Source organism: Oncorhynchus mykiss, chromosome 30 (genome assembly GCF_057628025.1).
Source record: "Oncorhynchus mykiss isolate SJ-2025 chromosome 30, ASM5762802v1, whole genome shotgun sequence".
Lineage (NCBI taxonomy): Eukaryota > Metazoa > Chordata > Actinopteri > Salmoniformes > Salmonidae > Oncorhynchus > Oncorhynchus mykiss.
This window is the reverse complement of record NC_143051.1, coordinates 34,340,573-34,358,126: the sequence shown is the minus strand read 5'-3', so window position 1 is coordinate 34,358,126 and position 17,554 is coordinate 34,340,573. Positions and strand designations below refer to the sequence as shown.

The following is a 17,554-nucleotide window of genomic DNA, read 5'->3' as shown; positions in this document are numbered from 1 at the left end:
AGTACAAAGTCAGCGTTTTGCTTTATTAACCTAATTTACATCCACCAGGTGGCATTACAAACAGCAATTCCTGGTTGTTTGTTTGTGTACTTCATCTGGACATAGTCTTTCAACATGATTTGGGATTAGGTGATGTTGACAGAGACCATTTTGAGTGACAGGTTTAGAGCTTGAAGCTTCGAAGGAAAGAAAGTGGCCAAAGTAAGTACATTGTTTAACCTCGTTTTAAAATAAAATAAAAAATGTAATGGTAGCTTTACTTATAAACGCATCTAAGTTAACTAGAAGGTAAAACGGGTTTGCTCATTTTACATACGTGAAACAATGATTTCTGGAAAATGTTTGAATGGTCACACAATTGGGGTAATCAAATTCATTGTAGCGGATGCACAATGCTGTTCGAATTATTATTTCATGATGCAGCTACAATGTAACAGGAAGCATCACATACATTGTCGCAATGAATTACATATTAACCGTGTAATATTAACCGTGTTCAATGGCAGGTAGATATTACGTTGTAATAACTATGTTGTTGTTACACATTTTGGCAGGCGACCTACGTGCGCCGTCATTCCATTGCGCCGGAAAACGACAAAACATCAGAAGGAGGCGTTGTCCTCCACCCAAATTTATGCAAACTGTCAACAACCCAATTGAATGTACTGTAATATCGTCGTGCAAAAGGAATTGTTGCATACTGCTACGCATTGAAGTCGAGATAGAAACATAGGTGGCAATACACCAACGTCCACGGTGAGCAAGGGATTTGCAGCATACGGTGCTCATGGGTAACTAGCTAGTTACAGTAGCTAGCTTTTGTGCTAGCACTGTCTGCAACTAGTTACTGTAGCTAGCTAGTTAACTACTGTACTAGCTAACAGCGCTCAACTTGCTTTTAATTATAGTGAAACAAGTGAGCTGCATAAAATGTGGACAGCTAGCTATCTTATAATGTTTTACCTTGCAAGCGACTAATAATGCATGTATTACTAGTTTAGGATGTATTGAATGTATGTTGCATGACAATCAAATGTTTGCAAGCAGTCACGTGAAGGAGTGAACGGAGGAATGGCATTCTTGATTGATAGATACAATCTTGTCAACATGTAAATACAGATGTTAGTTATCCAGGCATGACAGATATATTCCGCACCTTACAGCTCCACAAAGCTGTAGTGTGAATAATATTTTACCTTCCACCAGTGACTGATAGCTAGGTCTTTTGACATTGTTTTCTTGGCAGCATTTGATTGAAAGCTTCTCTTCTTTTCCTCAGTGATGGAGACAGATGGGGACCAAAACCAGGGCTCTACCAATGGAGCCACTCCATCAGGAGTGAACTCCCGCCCCTCTCCAATGAACTCCATGTCCCTGTACGAGAGACAGGCTGTGCAGGTCAGTACGTGTGGGTGTGCGTGTGCACAGGTGTGTATGCATATGAATGGGAATATTATGTATTGTCTATGCCTTTTTCTGACATGGCAATCACAAATTGTACTCATTGTCACACAGGATCATCTGTAATCCTTGCCTGTAGCGTAGTTGTCTCATTATCACTGTGCAAGCCATCGTATATCAACCTGCAGGTTATTGACAGTGCAATGTCATTACTCCCTCTCCCTGTGTTCTATCTTGTGCAACTGAAGGCCCTTCAGGCGCTGCAGAGGCAGCCCAACGCAGCGCAGTACTTCCAGCAGCTGATGCTGCAGCAACAGATCAACAGTGCCCAGCTACAAAACCTGGCTGCAGTACAACAGGTAAAGAACCATATTTATGAACCACACCTACAGTTGAAGTCGAAAGTTTACATGCACTTGGTTGGAGTCATTAAAACTCGTTTTTCAACCACTCCACACACTTCTTGTTAATAACAAACTATAGTTTTGGCATATCGGTTAGGTATGACACAAGTAATTTTCCCAACAATTGTTTACAGTTTATTTCACTTATAATTCACTGTATCACAATTCCATTGGGTCAGAAGTTTACATACACTAAGTTGACTGTGCCTTTAAACAGCTTGGAAAATTCCAGAAAATTATGTCATGGCTTTAGAAGCTTCTGATAAGCTAATTGACATCAATTTGAGTCACTTGGAGGTGTACCTGTGGATGTATTTCAAGGCCTACTGTCACGTTCACTGTCTTCAAACTCCATGTCATAGATGAACCAAGGCGCGGCGTGCATGTAATTCCACATGTTTTAATAGGAGTGAAACCTTCACAAAAAAAACAGGCAAACAGCAACCGAACGTGACGCAACCGTGGCGCACACAAACACACACAGAAAATAAATAATTACCCACAACATTAGGTGGGAAAAAGGCTGCCTAAGTATGATTCCCAATCAGAGACAATGATAGACAGCTGCCTCTGATTGGGAACCACACTCGGCCAAAAACAAAGAAATAGAAAACATAGAATGACCACCCAAATCACACCCTGACCTAACCAAATAGAGAAATAAAACGTCTCTCTAAGGTCAGGGCGTGGCAGCCTACCTTCAAACTCAGTGCCTCTTTGCTTGACATCATGGGAAAATCAAAAGAAATCAGCCAAGACCTCTGAAAAAGAATTGTAGACCTCCACAAGTCTGGTTCATCCTTGAGAGCAATTTCCAAACACCATCCCAACCTTGAAGCACGGGGGTGGCAGCATCAAGTTGTGGGGGGGGCTTTGCTGCAGGAGGGACTGGTGCACTTCACAAAATAGATGGCTTCATGAGGAAGGAAAATTATGTGGATATATTGAAGCAACATCTCAAGACATCAGTCAGGAAGTTAATTTAAAGCTTGGTCGCAAATGGGTCTTCCAAATGGACAATGACCCCAAGCATACTTCCAAAGTTGTGGCAAAATGGCTTAAGGACAACAAAGTCAAGGTATTGGAGTGGCCATCACAAAGCCCTGACCTCAATCCCATAGAAAATGTGTGGGCAGTATTGAAAAAGCGTGTGCGAGCAAGGAGGCCTACAAACCTGACTCAGTTACACCAGCTCTCTCAGGAGGAATGGGCCGAAATTCACCCAACTTATTGTGGGAAGCCTGTGGGAGGCTACCTAAAACGTTTGACCCAAGTTAAACAATTTAAAGGCAATGCTACCAAATACTAATTGAGTGTATGTAAACTTCTGACCCACTGGGAATGTGATGAAAGAAATTAAAGCTGAAATAAATCATTATCTCTACCTTTATTCTGACATTTCACATTCTTCAAATAAAGTGGTGATCCTAACTGGCCTAATATTTCCTAGGATTAAATGTCAGGAATTGTGAAAAACTGAGTTTAAATGTATTTGGCTAAGGTGTATGTAAATTTCCAACTTCAATTGTACCAATAATGCATGCTCAGAATATGGTGCTGTTTTGACATGGTCAGGTTACGGTTGGTTTGCTATTTTAAAAGGCAGAATGTTCAGGTTAGGGTGGCAGTACAATATGTTGAAACATCGTCATGAGGTTTGGTACATAGTCTGTTTTTTCTGCTCTAAACTATGGCAATGGCTTTTTACATTATTCCTTGTTGTCCCTGTTCTAGGCCACCTTTGCTGCCAGTCGCCAGTCCAGCCCTGCCACCAACAGCACCTCTCAGACCACCAGCACTACAGTCACATCTGTACGTTTACACATACATGCCTCTTTCAGAACTAGCACAGCACACAGTCATTCTTCTTAGATTCTATTTAAACGTTATTTAACTATGCAAGTCCGTTAAGAACAAATGATTATTTACAGTGACGGCCTACCCAAAGGCAGAAGGCCTCCTGCGGGGACGGGTGATTACAAATAAAAATATAGGACAAAACACATCCCAACAAGAGACAACATTACATAAAGAGAGACCTAAGACAACAACACAGCATGGTAACAACACCACATGACAACAACATGGTAGAAACACAACATGTCAGCAGCATAACATGGTACAAGCATTATTGGGCACGGTCAACAGCACAAAGGGCAAGAAGGTAGAGACAACAATACATCACTCGAAGCAGCCACAACTGTCAGTGAGAGTGTCCATGATGGAGTCTTTGAATGAAGAGATTGGGATAAAACTGTCCAGTTTGAGTGTTTGTTGCAGCTTGTTCCAGCCGCTAGCTGCAGGGAACTGAAAAGAGGAGTGACCCAGGGATGTGTGTGCTTTGTGGACATTTAACAGAATGTAACTGGCAGAAGGGGTGTCATGGACACAAATACAGCTTCAAATAGGGAACTCCAGCGATATTTGCGTGAAACCATCATTTTCAGTTTGAACATCTGTGACATTTAATATATTTGAGTTACTGGCACTTCCGTTGTTTAATTGTCTCCAGACTAGTCAATACAGTTTGCTTTGGTTGTTGTCAAATCCCCTTTTTTCTTTCCCCTTCAGGTGAACGTAACCACTTCTGGGGGAGGGGCCATAACCAGCACCCGCGCTATAGGCCCAGGCTCTTCCGGGACATCCACCATAAGCCAATCAGTGCTGCTGGGTGGGAGTGCAGCAGGACAGGGACAGATGTATCTGAGAGTGAGAACACACATTGCCTGATTCACACTATATGGCCGACCCAAACAAAACTTTGCTGGCTCAGATATTTTCAGCACAGTTCCAATTCCACTACAGTGGATTCATAACCAGGTCAGCACAGTACAGATTAGCTTGGTGTGGTTCGGGCTTGGCTCAGGAGTGTGAGTATTGTATCTGCTTTTGTCATTTGCCTCCATAAAGGGACTGTTTGATTGAGTGTCTCTTTTGTTGTATACTGTAGGTGAACCGGTCTCTGAGGGCTCCCCTCTCCTCACAACTCATCTTTATGCCTGGGAGCACGGCAACCGCTGCCATGGCAACGGTCACCCAGCAGCCACAGACTCAGCAGCAGCAACAACAGGAAGTTACACCTACTTCCTCCAGCAACCAATCAGACAATGACCAGGTATGGATCAACTTTGTATTTGTGACGGAGAGCATTGGAGTGAGTCCTGCTTTAGTGATGTAATCTAGAATAGCTTCTTCCCAGATCTGTTGTTGCTGTCTTGCCGGTTCCTGTGGTCATTACAGCACAAACAGATCTGGGACCAGTAAAAATCTAGAATTTTTGTGCAGTAAAACTACAGTGTTATACTCTGAAATTGGTGAAACTCTTGCTTGTACTTCTCTTGCATCCCTCTCTCTGGCCTCTTCTTTCCATCAATCCTCATAAACTCATCTCTCCTTTCTCTCTGGGCCAGGTGCAGAACCTGGCTTTGCGATGTGTCGGCAGTCCCAAGGGGGTCGGGGTCAAGACTGAAACCCCAGAGAGGGGTGAAATAGGTGGGGAGTGAAATCGCAGCATACTTAGCTCTACATACTTAGCATACTTACTTACCTCTTAGTTATTAATTTCCCTAATTATTTTCCAGCAACCTACTCCCTTATACAGTCATCTCACCAGCAGTTCAACCAGTCCACTCAGCAGTCTCCCACTAAACCAACCCAACTGCAACAGTCCCACATCAAGATCCCCACCTACATCCAGAGCTCCAACGCCAACCTCTCCTCTCTCAACCTCAAGACGGGCAACCACCACTCTAACACCCCCTCCTCACCCTCCACCTCTGTCCCACTCTCACAGCTCCTCCTTTCCGGACCTAACTTTGGCCGGGGCGGGGCTATCACCACGGTGAACTCGGCCGCCGCGGCGACGCACATTCTGGTGCCCACCTCCAGTGCACCCACTCAGTCCCACAGTTACCAGATGGGTGCTGCCACTATCAAGCCCAATGTTAGTACTCAAACTCTGGTGGTTCAGCCTCTGCAGAAAAGCACTATTAACGACAAGGGAGGCCATGGGAACGGTCCCATTCCAATCCAGCCCAAAACTCAACAGGGTCTCCGTATGCCACTGCAACTGCCCTCCCGCAACCCACCTCCCATCCTCCCCGCGCCCCCCGCCAACAACCAGACTAGTGCCGCCCAGCCTCCGCCGCACATCCCAGTCCAGATAGTAGGGGCCAGGCCAAGCTCCATAGGAAACCCCCAGGCATTGGCTTTGGTCCAGGCCCGGAACGCCTGTTCCCAGGACGGAGCTACCCTTCTAAATAGCTCCAGCAGCGCCAGCCTCCTCACCATGGTGGCCTCCATCGCATCCAGAGAGAGAGGGGGTTTAGGCAAAGGGGTGGGTCTAAAGAGCCTTCAATCAGCCCAGGAAGCCCTCTCATTGGCCCACGTTTCTCACGTGCAAGCACAAGCAAATCAGAGTCCTAGGCTGAATCAAAATCAAAATTGCACCTTGGCCACCAGCATCTCCTCTCAGTCCCAGGCCGCCATCTCTCCTCCCACCCTCTCCCGTTCCTCCCTCACTCTACCCCTGCCGTTGGTTGAGGCGAGCAGTGCATCCACTGTAGTGGCTGCCAATGGAGAGTCTGTGTGTCCTCAGCCTCCCCAGGTGAGTTGTTCGTTAATGATAGCACTGATGACACTATAAATTACTGATGTTTCTGAACTACGTAGTAGTTGTCGATTCCATTTGTGAAATAATGACATTCCTCAAAGGGTAAGTCGATGAAGAGGAAATCCGAGTCAGACGCAGCCAATGAGGAAGATGGTCCCCCCCCTCCCCACCTTGTTCCTATGAGTGAACACTCCCCTGCTCTCTCCTCCTCCGCCATGGAAGCAGGTAAGGAGTCAGCTACGAATGTGCCCACTTGTCTTAAATACTTTGCCTTTGTCATTTCTCTCTTTTACGACCACTGGAAGGATAAGGGTGCAGGGAGACCATTTTCCACCGTAGCCCAGCCACCAACATGTCAAATTCCCTTTCATCCATACCTATACATGATTCCAAAAACCTCACATTTGCATAGATTTAGACACTGTGGCCAGTCAGCCTTGCTCAAATTGTTCAACAATAAATGATAAAATCCTTTCTCTCCCCTCAACCGTCTTTTTTTAAGGCACTGGTCCACCTTCTCCCTCCCCTGTTCCCTCTCCTTCCCCTGCCCTCTCAGTGTCTCGTGTGGGGGGTGGCCAGGGGGAGAGAGCCCCCCCTCCACAGGCTGTGGTCAAACCCCACGTCCTCACCCACCTCATAGAGGGCTTCGTCATCCAGGAGGGAGCTGAACCCTTCCCTGTATGTACAGTTCACCTTAGAGTAGTTGTGGTTCTCATATACAATACAACATCCATTCAGACCCTTTGGGGATATACAGTGCATTCGGAAAGTATTCAGACCCCTTGACTTTTTCCAAAAGGTATAACATTTAAAAGAAAGATCTCATCAATCTACACAGAATACCCCATAATGACAAAGCAGAAACAGGTTTTTAGATTTTTTTGCAAATTTATAAAACATGAAAAACAGAAATACCTTATTTACATAAGTATTCAGACCCTTTGCTATGAGACTCGAAACTGAGCTCAGCTGCATCTTGTTTCCATTGGTCATCCTTGAGATGTTTCTACAACTTGATTGGAGTCCACCTGTGGTAAATTCAATTGATTGGACATGATTTGTAATGGCACACACCTGTCTATATAAGGTCCCACAGTTGACAGTGCATGTCAGAGCAAAAAAACAAGCCATGAGGTCGAAGGAATTGTCTGTAGATCTCGGAGACAGGATTGTGTCGAGGCACAGATCTGGGGAAGGGTACCAAAACATTTCTGCAGCATTGAAGGTCCCCAAGAACACAGTGGACTCTTCCTAGAGCTTGCCACCCGGCCAAACTGAGCAATCGGGGGAGAAGGGCCTTGGTCAGGGAGGTGACCAAGAACCCGATGGTCACTCTGACAGAGCTCCAGAGTTCCTCTGTGGCGATGGGAGAACCTTCCAGAAGGACAATCATCTAGAGTGGCCAGGCTGAAGCCACTCCTCAGTAAAAGGCACATGACAGCCCGCTTGGAGTTTGTCAAAAGGCACCTAAAGGACTCTGGTCTGATGAAACCAAGATTGAACTCTTTGGCCTGAATGCCAAGCGTCTAGAGGAAACCTAGCACCATCCCTACGGTAAAGCATGGTGGTGGCAGCATCATGCTTTGGGGATCTTTTTCAGCGGCAGGGACAGGGAAACTAGTCAGGGTCGAGGGAAAGATGAACAAAGCAAAGTACTGAGAGATGGTTGATGAAAACCTTCTCCAGAGCGTGCAGGACCTCAGACTGGGGCAATGGTTCACCTTTGAGAAGAATGGGAGAAACTCTCCAAATACAGGTTTGCCAAGCTTGTAGCGTCATACCCAAGAGGACGAAAGGCTGTAATTGCTGCCAAAGGTGCTTCAACAAAGTACTGAGTAAAGGGTCTGAATACTTATGTAAATGTAATATTTCCGTTTTGAATTATTTTTTTAAAATTTGCCTTTACTTTACTATTTATATTTTTGACTTTTACTTTTACTTCACTACATTCCTAAATAAAATAATGTACTTTTTACTCCATTCATTTCACCTGACACCCAAAAGTACTCGTTACATTTTGAATGCGTAGCAAGACAGGAAAATGGTCCAATTCACCCACTTTGTCACGACTCCCACCGAAGGTGGCTCCCCTGCCTGTTTGGGCGGCGCTCGGCGGTCGTCGTCGCCGGACTACTAGCCGCCACCGATCCTTTTTTCCTTTTCTGTTCGTTTGGTCTTATTGGTTGCACCCGTCTCTTATTTTGTTTCTTGATATATGTCTATTTAAGCCTGTTAGGCCCGCCTAGGTTTGTGCGGGATTGTTCCTCTGTCGGTTTGTGGATGTGCATTTTGTATTATATTTTCTGCTGACTGTTTGGGTCCTGTGTTTGGGCCGGTCAGTTTTATGCGCCTAGTGTTTTGGCGTGACCGGAATAAAATATGATTGTCCGAACCCTCTGCTCTCTGCGCCTGACTCCAAACCCACTACTCCTAGAAGACGTGACACACTTACCAAGACAACACATGGTCATCCCTTTTGCCTCTGATCTGGCGGGCTCACTTGACACAAATGCATCTTTTGTAAATAATGTCTGAGTGTTGGAGTGTGCCCCTGGCTATCCATACATTTAAAAAACAAGAACATGGAGCCACCTGCTTTACTTAATAGAAGGAATAGGAAATGATTTATACTTTTACTTTTGATACTTAAGTATATTTTAGCAATTACATTTACTTTTGATACTTAAGTATATTTATAACCAAATATGACAATTGGGTACTTTTTCCACCACTCGTGTAGATTGACGAGGAGAAAATGTTTTAATCCATTTTAGAATAAGGCTGTAATGTAACAAAATGAGGAAAAAGTCAAGGGGTCTGAATACTTTCTGAATGCGCCGTAGAACATCTGATGTAAATAATGACATGTACTGTAGATCAAAACAATATTATCAATAATTCCCTAATCAGTAATGTTGTACACAACACATTTTGTTCCTGTATATTGATTGACAGGTGAGTGGGCCAGTGAAAGAGCCAGCTGGAGAAGATTTGGCAATGGACAATCCAGACGCCAGTCAGCCTGAGACTGTGAATACAGCTACAGGTTAGGCTCAGACCATAGTCCAAGTCACGTTTCCATCAAAGAAAGTGGTTTGACTACGAACTATAATTCATATAGTTCTTTAAACCCCTCGTTTCCTGTTCTCTCTTCCCAGTGCTGAAGTGTGAGTACTGCAAAAGCTTCGCCCCAGCCAGACAGTTTAGAGGGACCAAGCGCTTCTGCTCCTTGACCTGTTCCAAGAGGTACAGTCATAATATAGTACAAAGTCACTGCAGTGTTCTGTGTCTACTATACTGAAGAAAAAAAATATACGCAACATGTAATGTGTTGTTCCCATGTTTCATGAGCTGAAATAAAAGATCTCAGAAATGTTCCATACACACAAAAAGCTTATTTCTCTCAAATTTTGGGCACAAATTTGTTTACATCCCTGTTAGTGAGCATTTCTCCTTTGCCAAGATAAATCCATCTACCTGACAGGTGTGGCATATCAAGATGCTGATTAAACAGCATGATCATTACACAGGTGCATCTTGTGCTGTGAACAATTAAAAGCCACCCTTTAATGTGGAGTTTTGTCACACACCACAATGCCACAGATGTCAAAATGTTGAGGGAGCTGCGTAATTGGCATGCAGACTGCAGGAATGTCCACCAGAGCTGTTGCCAGAGAATTGAATGTTCATTTCTTTACCATAAGCTGCCTCCAACGTCGTTTTAGAGAATTTGACAATACCTCCAACCGGCCTCACAACCGAAGACCACGTGTAACGAAGCCAGCCCAGGACCTCCACATTCGTCTTCTTCACCCACGGGATCATCTTAGACAGCTGATGAAACTGAAGAGTATTTCTGTCTGTAATAATGCCCTTTTGTGGGGAAAAACTCGTTCTGATTGGCTGGGCCTGGCTCCCAAGTGGGTGGACCTATACCCATGGCTGCACCCCTGCCCATTCATGTGAAATCCATAGATTAGGGCCTAATGAATGTATTTCAATTGACTGATTTCCTTATATGAATTGTAACTCGGTAAAATTGTTGCATGTTGTGTTTATATTTTTGTTCAGTATATATGGCAGTATACATTGAGTGTACAAAACATTAGGAACACTTTCCTATTATTGAGTTGCACCCCCTTTCGCCCTCAGAACAGTCTCAATTCGCCAGGGCATGGACTCTACAAGGTGTCGGAAGTGTCCCACAGGGACACTGGCCCGTGTTCACTCCAATGCTTCCCACAGTTGTGTCAAGTTGTCTGGATGTCGTTTGGTTGGTGGACCATTCTTGATACACATGGGAAACTGTTGAGTGTGAGAAACCCAGCAGCGTTACAGTTCTTGACACACTCAAACTGGTGCGTCTGGCAGCTACTACCATACCCTGTTCAAAGGCACTTAAATATTTTGTCTTGCCAATTCACCTTCTGAATGGCACACATACACAATTCATGTCTCACTTGTCTCAAGGCTTCAAAAGCATTCGATAAGAGATCAAAGCATTCACCTGGTCAGTCTGTGTCATGGAAAGAGCAGGTGTTCTTAATGTTTTGTACACTCAGTGCATGCCTGCTATATGTCTCCCTGTTGCTCCAGGTATAACGTGAGCTGCAGCCAGCACTTCCGCCTGCGACAGGGGCTTCACCTCACCCACTCTGACGAGGACGGAGCCCTGAGGAGGAGGGTTCCCCACAGGACCAGCTCCGAGATCGCCAGTGCCAAAATAGCCGGGAGACCCTTACCAGTCAAGGTAATGGTCCGTTCATCATTGATAGTTGTACACTTGTTTTTGAGCTGGCATGGATGACTGAAGAGCAATATTCCTTCAAAACAAAATCTGGGACTGAGCAAATTTCAGGTCTGCTGAGCGCAGAACGTTGTGAACATTCTGTGCATTTTCCTGCTCGCGTTTGCTGTGAGCACTGAGGCTGTACCCGCTTTAAGTTAGTTTTAACAGTGGCCATGTAGTTTACAATGGACAAAATGCATCCCATAACATTTTAACATGGAAATAGCTGTTCTATCATTCAGCCTATAGTAGCAGCCAATGTGTGGTGTTCAATGTAGGCCTTCAATCCATGAGACTTGCAAGGCTTGACATTAACCTCTTTATCCACTTGTCCTTGAGACAAGAAGGTGACTGAAAATGCATTATTATTATTATCATACCATTATTAGAGAGAATCAGACAAATTATACTACCCTCTGCTACTTAGCTTATTCAAGCCTGTCTCAAAATACAACACTGCCCCTTTAATACAAAACAAATGCTCTTTACCTGACTTGCTTTTAAAAGATGTGTAGAAATGTACATGTTTTGTGCCCTTGTAGGAAGCAGTCACTCCCCTATTGCTAACTACAAATGATCTATAACTGGGCTATCAACTCACTAACTAGCAAAGGATATAAACATGCATGGCTACATGCAGCTTTCGGCTTTGATCTCAAAACAAGCTCATCTACTCACGACCTTCTCATGCTGTAAACACGATCCAGTTCAAAGTAAATGGCACAGGTCCATATATGGCAATGGTCTATTTGCATATAGGCCTACTGCAGCTCTGATTGTTTATGCCTCACCTCTCTGTGTACAGTACGGCCTGAGTAGTGCGTGTCAATGCAATAGACTCCTACTCAGATGCGTTATGCCCACAACAAAATATATTGCGTAGTTGGTTTTGTTTCGGTATGTTTTATTGAAAGTGACTAATATTGCATTAATTCGATCACAGTTGCCACAGTAAAGGGAAACTTTGATAGTGTTAACAGAGAAAACTCTAGAACGGTGGTCACCAACCTTTTCTGAGTCAAGATCACTTTCTGAGTCAAAATGCAAGCCAAGATCTACCACTCAGAATTTTAGTTTAGGGAGAACAGTGCTGAAGAGACATGGCCATTCAGTGACTACCTTGTTGCACAAACACCTCTCATACAGTCCTGGTTCATTGTCTACAGTGCCGCTCCGAGTCCAGCCGTTCGGACGACATCTCCAGTTGCGAAGAGGAAGAGGACGACCCCATGTCCTTCTCCCCGGCCTCCTCCTCTTCCTGTCATCAGCCTCCCCCCACACTCCGATTGGAGGGCTCACCGGCGCCCCACTTCCTGCCCGGCAGCCCTGCCCAGTGGAGTGTGGAGGAAGTGTCTCAGTTCATATCATCTCTGCAAGGTCGGTACCACAGATGAGCTATATACTGTAGACGCCATTGGTTGATACAGTTCAGAAGGACATGCGTTGTCATGCAACAACACACAAATGCTACTCTTTTTGTGACTTTTGAAATCTTTAAAACAGTTATCGTACTTGTTTTTTTGTGTTTTTTTAATCCCAGTATTATTCCATGATAATACGATTGCTATTGTATTTTCACCATTGTAAATGCTATTCATGTTATTGTCTTGCTTACCACCCCCCCCCCCCCCTCTCTCTCTCTCTTTCTCGCCCTTTCTTACTCCCAACTTCCCTCTTTCTCTCCATCTCTCCTCCTTTTCTCCCCTCGCAGACTGTGAGGAGCTGGCGGCCCATTTCCTGTCTCAGGAGATTGATGGACAGGCCCTGCTGCTGCTCAGAGAGGAGCATCTCATGTCCACCATGAACATCAAGCTCGGTCCCGCCCTCAAGATCTGTGCCCACATCAACAACCTGAAAGACTGAGAGGAAGGATGAAAGGAGCAAAGGAGGGATTCTGAAATACTCCCCCCAAAATAAAAGGAGAGAAAGAAGGGATGGAGAGAGAGAGAGAAGAGGTGACAATATGGCCATTGAAAGACTTTTTAGCTGTGTTAAGTGGGGTCCCTGTTGATTTTATTATACACCATATGTACAAAAGTATGTGGACATCAATTAAAATGAGTTGATTTGGCTATTTCAGCCACACCCGTTTCTGACAGGTGTATAAAATCAAGTACACCACCATGCAATCTCCATAGCCTAACATTGTCAGTAGAATGGCCGTCATAGGATGCCACCTTTCCAACAAGTCAGTTTGTCAAATTTCTGCCCTGCTAGAGCTGCCCTTGTTTCAGCATGACAATGCCCCCTTGCACAAAGCAAGGTCCACACAGAAATGGTTTGTAGAGATTGGTGTGGAAGAACTTGACTGGCCTGCAAATAGCTCTGACCTCAACCACCATCGAAAACCTTTGGAATGAATTGGGACGCCCACTGCGAGCCAGGCCTAATCGCCCAACGTCAGTGCCCGACCTCACGAATGCTCTTGTAGCTGAATGGAACCAAGTCCCTGCAGCAAGGTTCCAACATCTAGTGGAAATTCTTCCCTGAAGAGTTGAAGCTGTTATAGCAGCAAAGGGGGGGACCAACTCCATATTAATGCCATTGATTTTGGAACGAGATGTTCGACGAGCAGGTGTCCACATACTTTTGCCCGTGTAGTGTATTTAGTCAAAACAAACATAGAATGAAAGTGGAAAAGATGAGGCTTCTACCCACAAGACCTGGACCTTCAATGTAGAGTATTATGTTACATTATGTGAGTGAGGGAGCAAACCCTATATATGTGTGTAATGTTTGCCTATATATTTAAATATACCTTTGTTGGCTGGACTGCCTTTGTTTACGCTGTAGAGAATCATTGCGTTATCTCTCTGTGGAAATTGTGGCCTTTTTAAGTAGTTTCGACGAGCGAAAATAGAACTAGAACGGAGTGGTCCGTAAAAATAAATAAATAACGTGTTTCATATCATTCCTTATTTTTTACGAGCAGTTATGTATGGTAAGGTCATGTAAACCAATGGACCATTGCCTTTACCAACCATTACTGGGGAGTAGCAAATATATTGGCCTAAGGATCCTTGACAAATAGAGGGTGACATTTTCTGTCTGCTGAAATGAGAAGAAAAAAATGTACAATTGGCGCACAGGATTTATATTTAAAAAAAACGTCCTTTTTACAATGTACGTGAGGTGGCAGCAATAATCTATGAGGATCTGAAGTACTGGTACACCTGATCCAAGTTATACCGTCCCATTGGCTACTGTAGTTTTCCAAACGTGTTTCAGATTATATGCCCTCCTGTCTATTTGAAAATGTTTGTGTTTTTTGTCAAATCTTTGCAGTTTTACACACAGCATGAGCTATTTACAGTAGTGGACTGAACATGTCACCAAGGTCGTGTTCATTAGGCATCAAACGGACGAAAACTGACTGAAACAGGGAGGGACTATCTGGACTTGTCCAATAAGAAACACAAATTTTCTCGATGCATGCCCTAATGAACATGACCCTGGATTGTGGTCTTCCTCATAGCTTTCCTCATAACTTCTACCTATCCAAGGCTTTTGTTACAGAAGCAGTGACTGTGGCTATTATGAATAATGAATCATCTTATGATTAGGTGCTCTGCTAATTGTGTGTTTACGTTTTAAGCTTGGAGAAGGCGAGGTCAATTATCATGCAAAAAAATAAAAAAACTACTAGGACAAAATGGAGGAGTGGTTGTGCTTTTATTTTGAATCCGATTTGACGAGTGTTGTGCAGACTGAACGTTTGTTGTGTGTAATAGCTAGTTGTGCTCTTTACTTTACAGTCCTTTGACTGGTTAAGACTTATGAGTTTTTTTTAAGGCATATTTGTTAGGCAGGGATCCCAGCTCAAATAAAGATCACTTTTCTTTTTTGAACAACAGATGCCATAAAGGGAAATATCAAATGATGTATGATATACATGTATGGTGCATTTTTCATCATCATGATGATGTGGCCGGGTGACAATTTGCTTCTTAAAAGTCCAATACTGCATCTTGGAAACTGCTGACATGCAGAACATTTTGGGATTGTATAAAAGTGGACTAATGGAAAAGAGAGTTTTTGAGTGGATTTTCCGTTTTAACTTACTTTCCCTGCTGGGCTAGGTTTTATTATGATGAGGCAATTAGCCATTTCTATTTGATGGCACTGTGGTTGTTTACAGGGTTAAAGTGCGAGTGACCATAGTGTGCATGTACAGTAGAAATATAGAGCTAGCGTAGGATAGAGACCCAGGTAGGGCCTTGGAAGTCACTGGCATTAGAACCTGCAGTGAATCAGGGAATCTTCATTTTGTTGTCCTTCGGAGCCACATAGATATTCAGTGGGACAGTGGACAAATATAGAAATATACATATATTATTCTTTAAATACACAATATAAGTATGTACAGTGCCTTCGGAAAGTCTTCGGACCTTGGCGTTTTTCTATATTTTGTTAGGTTACATACAGCCTTGTTCTAAAATGTATGAAATAGTTTTTTTCCCCTCGTCAATCTACACACAATACCCCTTAATGACAAAGCAAAAACAGGTTGTTAGACATTTTTTGCAGATTCATAAAAAATAAAAAAATGGAAATATCACATTTATCACAAGTTTTCAGACCCTTTACTCATCTTTGGCAGCGTCTACAGCCTCGAGTCTTCTAGTGTATGATGATACAAGCTTGTTGGCACACCTGTATTTGGGGAGTTTCTCCCATTCTTCTCTGCAGATCCTCTCAAGCTCTGTCAGGTTGGATGGGGAGCGTCGCTAAACAGCTATTTTCAGGTCTCTCCAGAGATGCTCGATCAAGTTCAAGTCTGGGCTCTGGCTGGGCCACTCAAGGACATTCAGAGATTTGTCCCAAAGTCACTCCTGCGTTGGCCTGGCTGTGTGCTTAGGGTCGTGGTCCTGTTGGAAGGTGAACCTTCGCCCCAGTCTGAGGTCCTAATCGCTCTTGAGCAGGTTTTCAGTACTTTGCTCCGTTCATCTTTGCCTCGATCATGACTAGTCTCTCAGTCCCTGCCGCTGAAAAGCATCCCCACAGCATGATGCTGCCACCACAATGCTTCACCATAGGGATGGTGACAGGTTTTTTCTAGACGCGACGCTTGGCATTCAGGCCAAAGAGTTCAATCTTGGTTTCATCAGACCAGATAAACTTGTTTCACACGGTTCGAGAGTCTTTAAGTACCCTTTGTCACACTCCAAGCGGGCTGTCATATGTGCCTTCTACTGAGGAGTGGCTTTCATAAAGGCCTGATTGGTGGAGTGCTGCAAAGATGGTTTTCCATCTGGAAGGTTCTCCCATCTCCACAGAGGAACTCTAGAGCTCTGTCAGAGTGACCATCGGGTTCTTGGTTACCTCCCTGACAAAGACCCTTCTCCCCTGATTGCTCAGTTTGGCTGGGCGGCCAGCTCTTGGAAGAGTCTTGGTGGTTCCAAACTTCTTACATTTAAGAATGATGGAAGCCACTGTGTTCTTGGGGACCTTCAATGCTGCAGAAATGTTTTGGTACCCTTCCCCAGATCTGTGCCTCGACCCAATCCTGTCTCGGAGCTCTATGGACAATTCCTTCGAACCTCATGGCTTGGTTTTTGCTCTGACATGCACTGTCAACTGTGGGACCTTATATAAACCGGTGTGTGCCTTTCCAAATCATGTCCAATCAATTGAATTTACCACAGGTGGACTCCAATGAAGTTGTAGAAACAGCTCCAGGATGATCATTTTGAGTCTCATAGCAAAGGGTCTGAATACTTATGTAAATAATGTATTTCTGTTTTTTGCAAAAATGATTTAAAACCTGTTTTCTCTTTGTCATTATGGGGTATTGTGCGTAGATTGCTGAGGATAATTTTTTTTTTAATCCATTTTAGAATAAGGCTTTAACGTAACAAAATGTGGAAAAAGTCAAGGGGTCTGAATACTTTCCGAATGCTGTATGTGTTAATACCTGAGTGTTTCATCAGTCTCTTACGTTGTTTTGAGCATAGTAAGGGACCTAAAGATAAACTAGTCGTGTTGTTTTGACATTTTAAACGCTCTCCCAACAGTCTTCATGATAATGTGAGAAAAGCAACACTGAACGTAATGTAGACCTTGATTTAAACGACCATCGCAGGAGCCAATCAGAGAACAACGTAATTGTAGGCCTCTCCATATCCCGCCTCCCGCAGGTACTTCTCAATGTCCAGTGGCTCAGGCACTCGAAGAACTGTCCTATTGTTGGCACTCTTCTCTCCTGATTGGAGCTTCTGGATCACCTCAGCTAATGTAGGACGCTCATGTGGAGCGAACTGGCCGCAGGACTTGATTATGGAATACCTGAAAAGGGTACAGTAGTTTTTGTAGCCAATGTAACTTGTTTTGTGATAATCATTGTGGCCA

General features: G+C 44.0%; 2 protein-coding genes across 3 annotated transcripts in view; one reads left to right on the top strand and one right to left on the bottom strand.

The window, feature by feature from the left end:
- The first annotated feature begins 50 nt into the window (after positions 1–50).
- On the top strand, positions 51–14,859 carry LOC110489262 (polyhomeotic-like protein 1). Of its 2 annotated transcripts, XM_090228073.1 has the most exons (16): positions 102–201; positions 555–756; positions 1,280–1,398; positions 1,650–1,760; positions 3,540–3,617; positions 4,377–4,514; positions 4,756–4,920; positions 5,216–5,297; positions 5,387–6,411; positions 6,519–6,642; positions 6,920–7,095; positions 9,373–9,463; positions 9,576–9,663; positions 11,014–11,167; positions 12,373–12,583; positions 12,918–14,859. In XM_090228073.1, exons 3-16 carry the CDS (start codon positions 1,282–1,284, stop codon positions 13,067–13,069), a joined length of 2,712 nt encoding a protein of 903 aa, XP_090084199.1. In that variant the 5' UTR covers positions 102–201; positions 555–756; positions 1,280–1,281; the 3' UTR covers positions 13,070–14,859. The 2 variants fall into 2 exon arrangements, with proteins under 2 accessions (XP_021417600.3, XP_090084199.1); XM_021561925.3 differs by lacking the exon at positions 555–756 and having other exon boundaries at positions 51–201.
- Positions 12,094–17,554, bottom strand: part of LOC110489290 (tyrosine-protein kinase STYK1) — a 24,113-nt gene continuing 18,652 nt past the window's right edge. Inside the window, exon 10 of the mRNA XM_021561991.3 lies at positions 12,094–17,491. Within this exon, the coding sequence (XP_021417666.2) occupies positions 17,296–17,491 (196 nt within the window). The 3' untranslated portion in view covers positions 12,094–17,295. The remainder of the gene's footprint in view (positions 17,492–17,554) is intronic.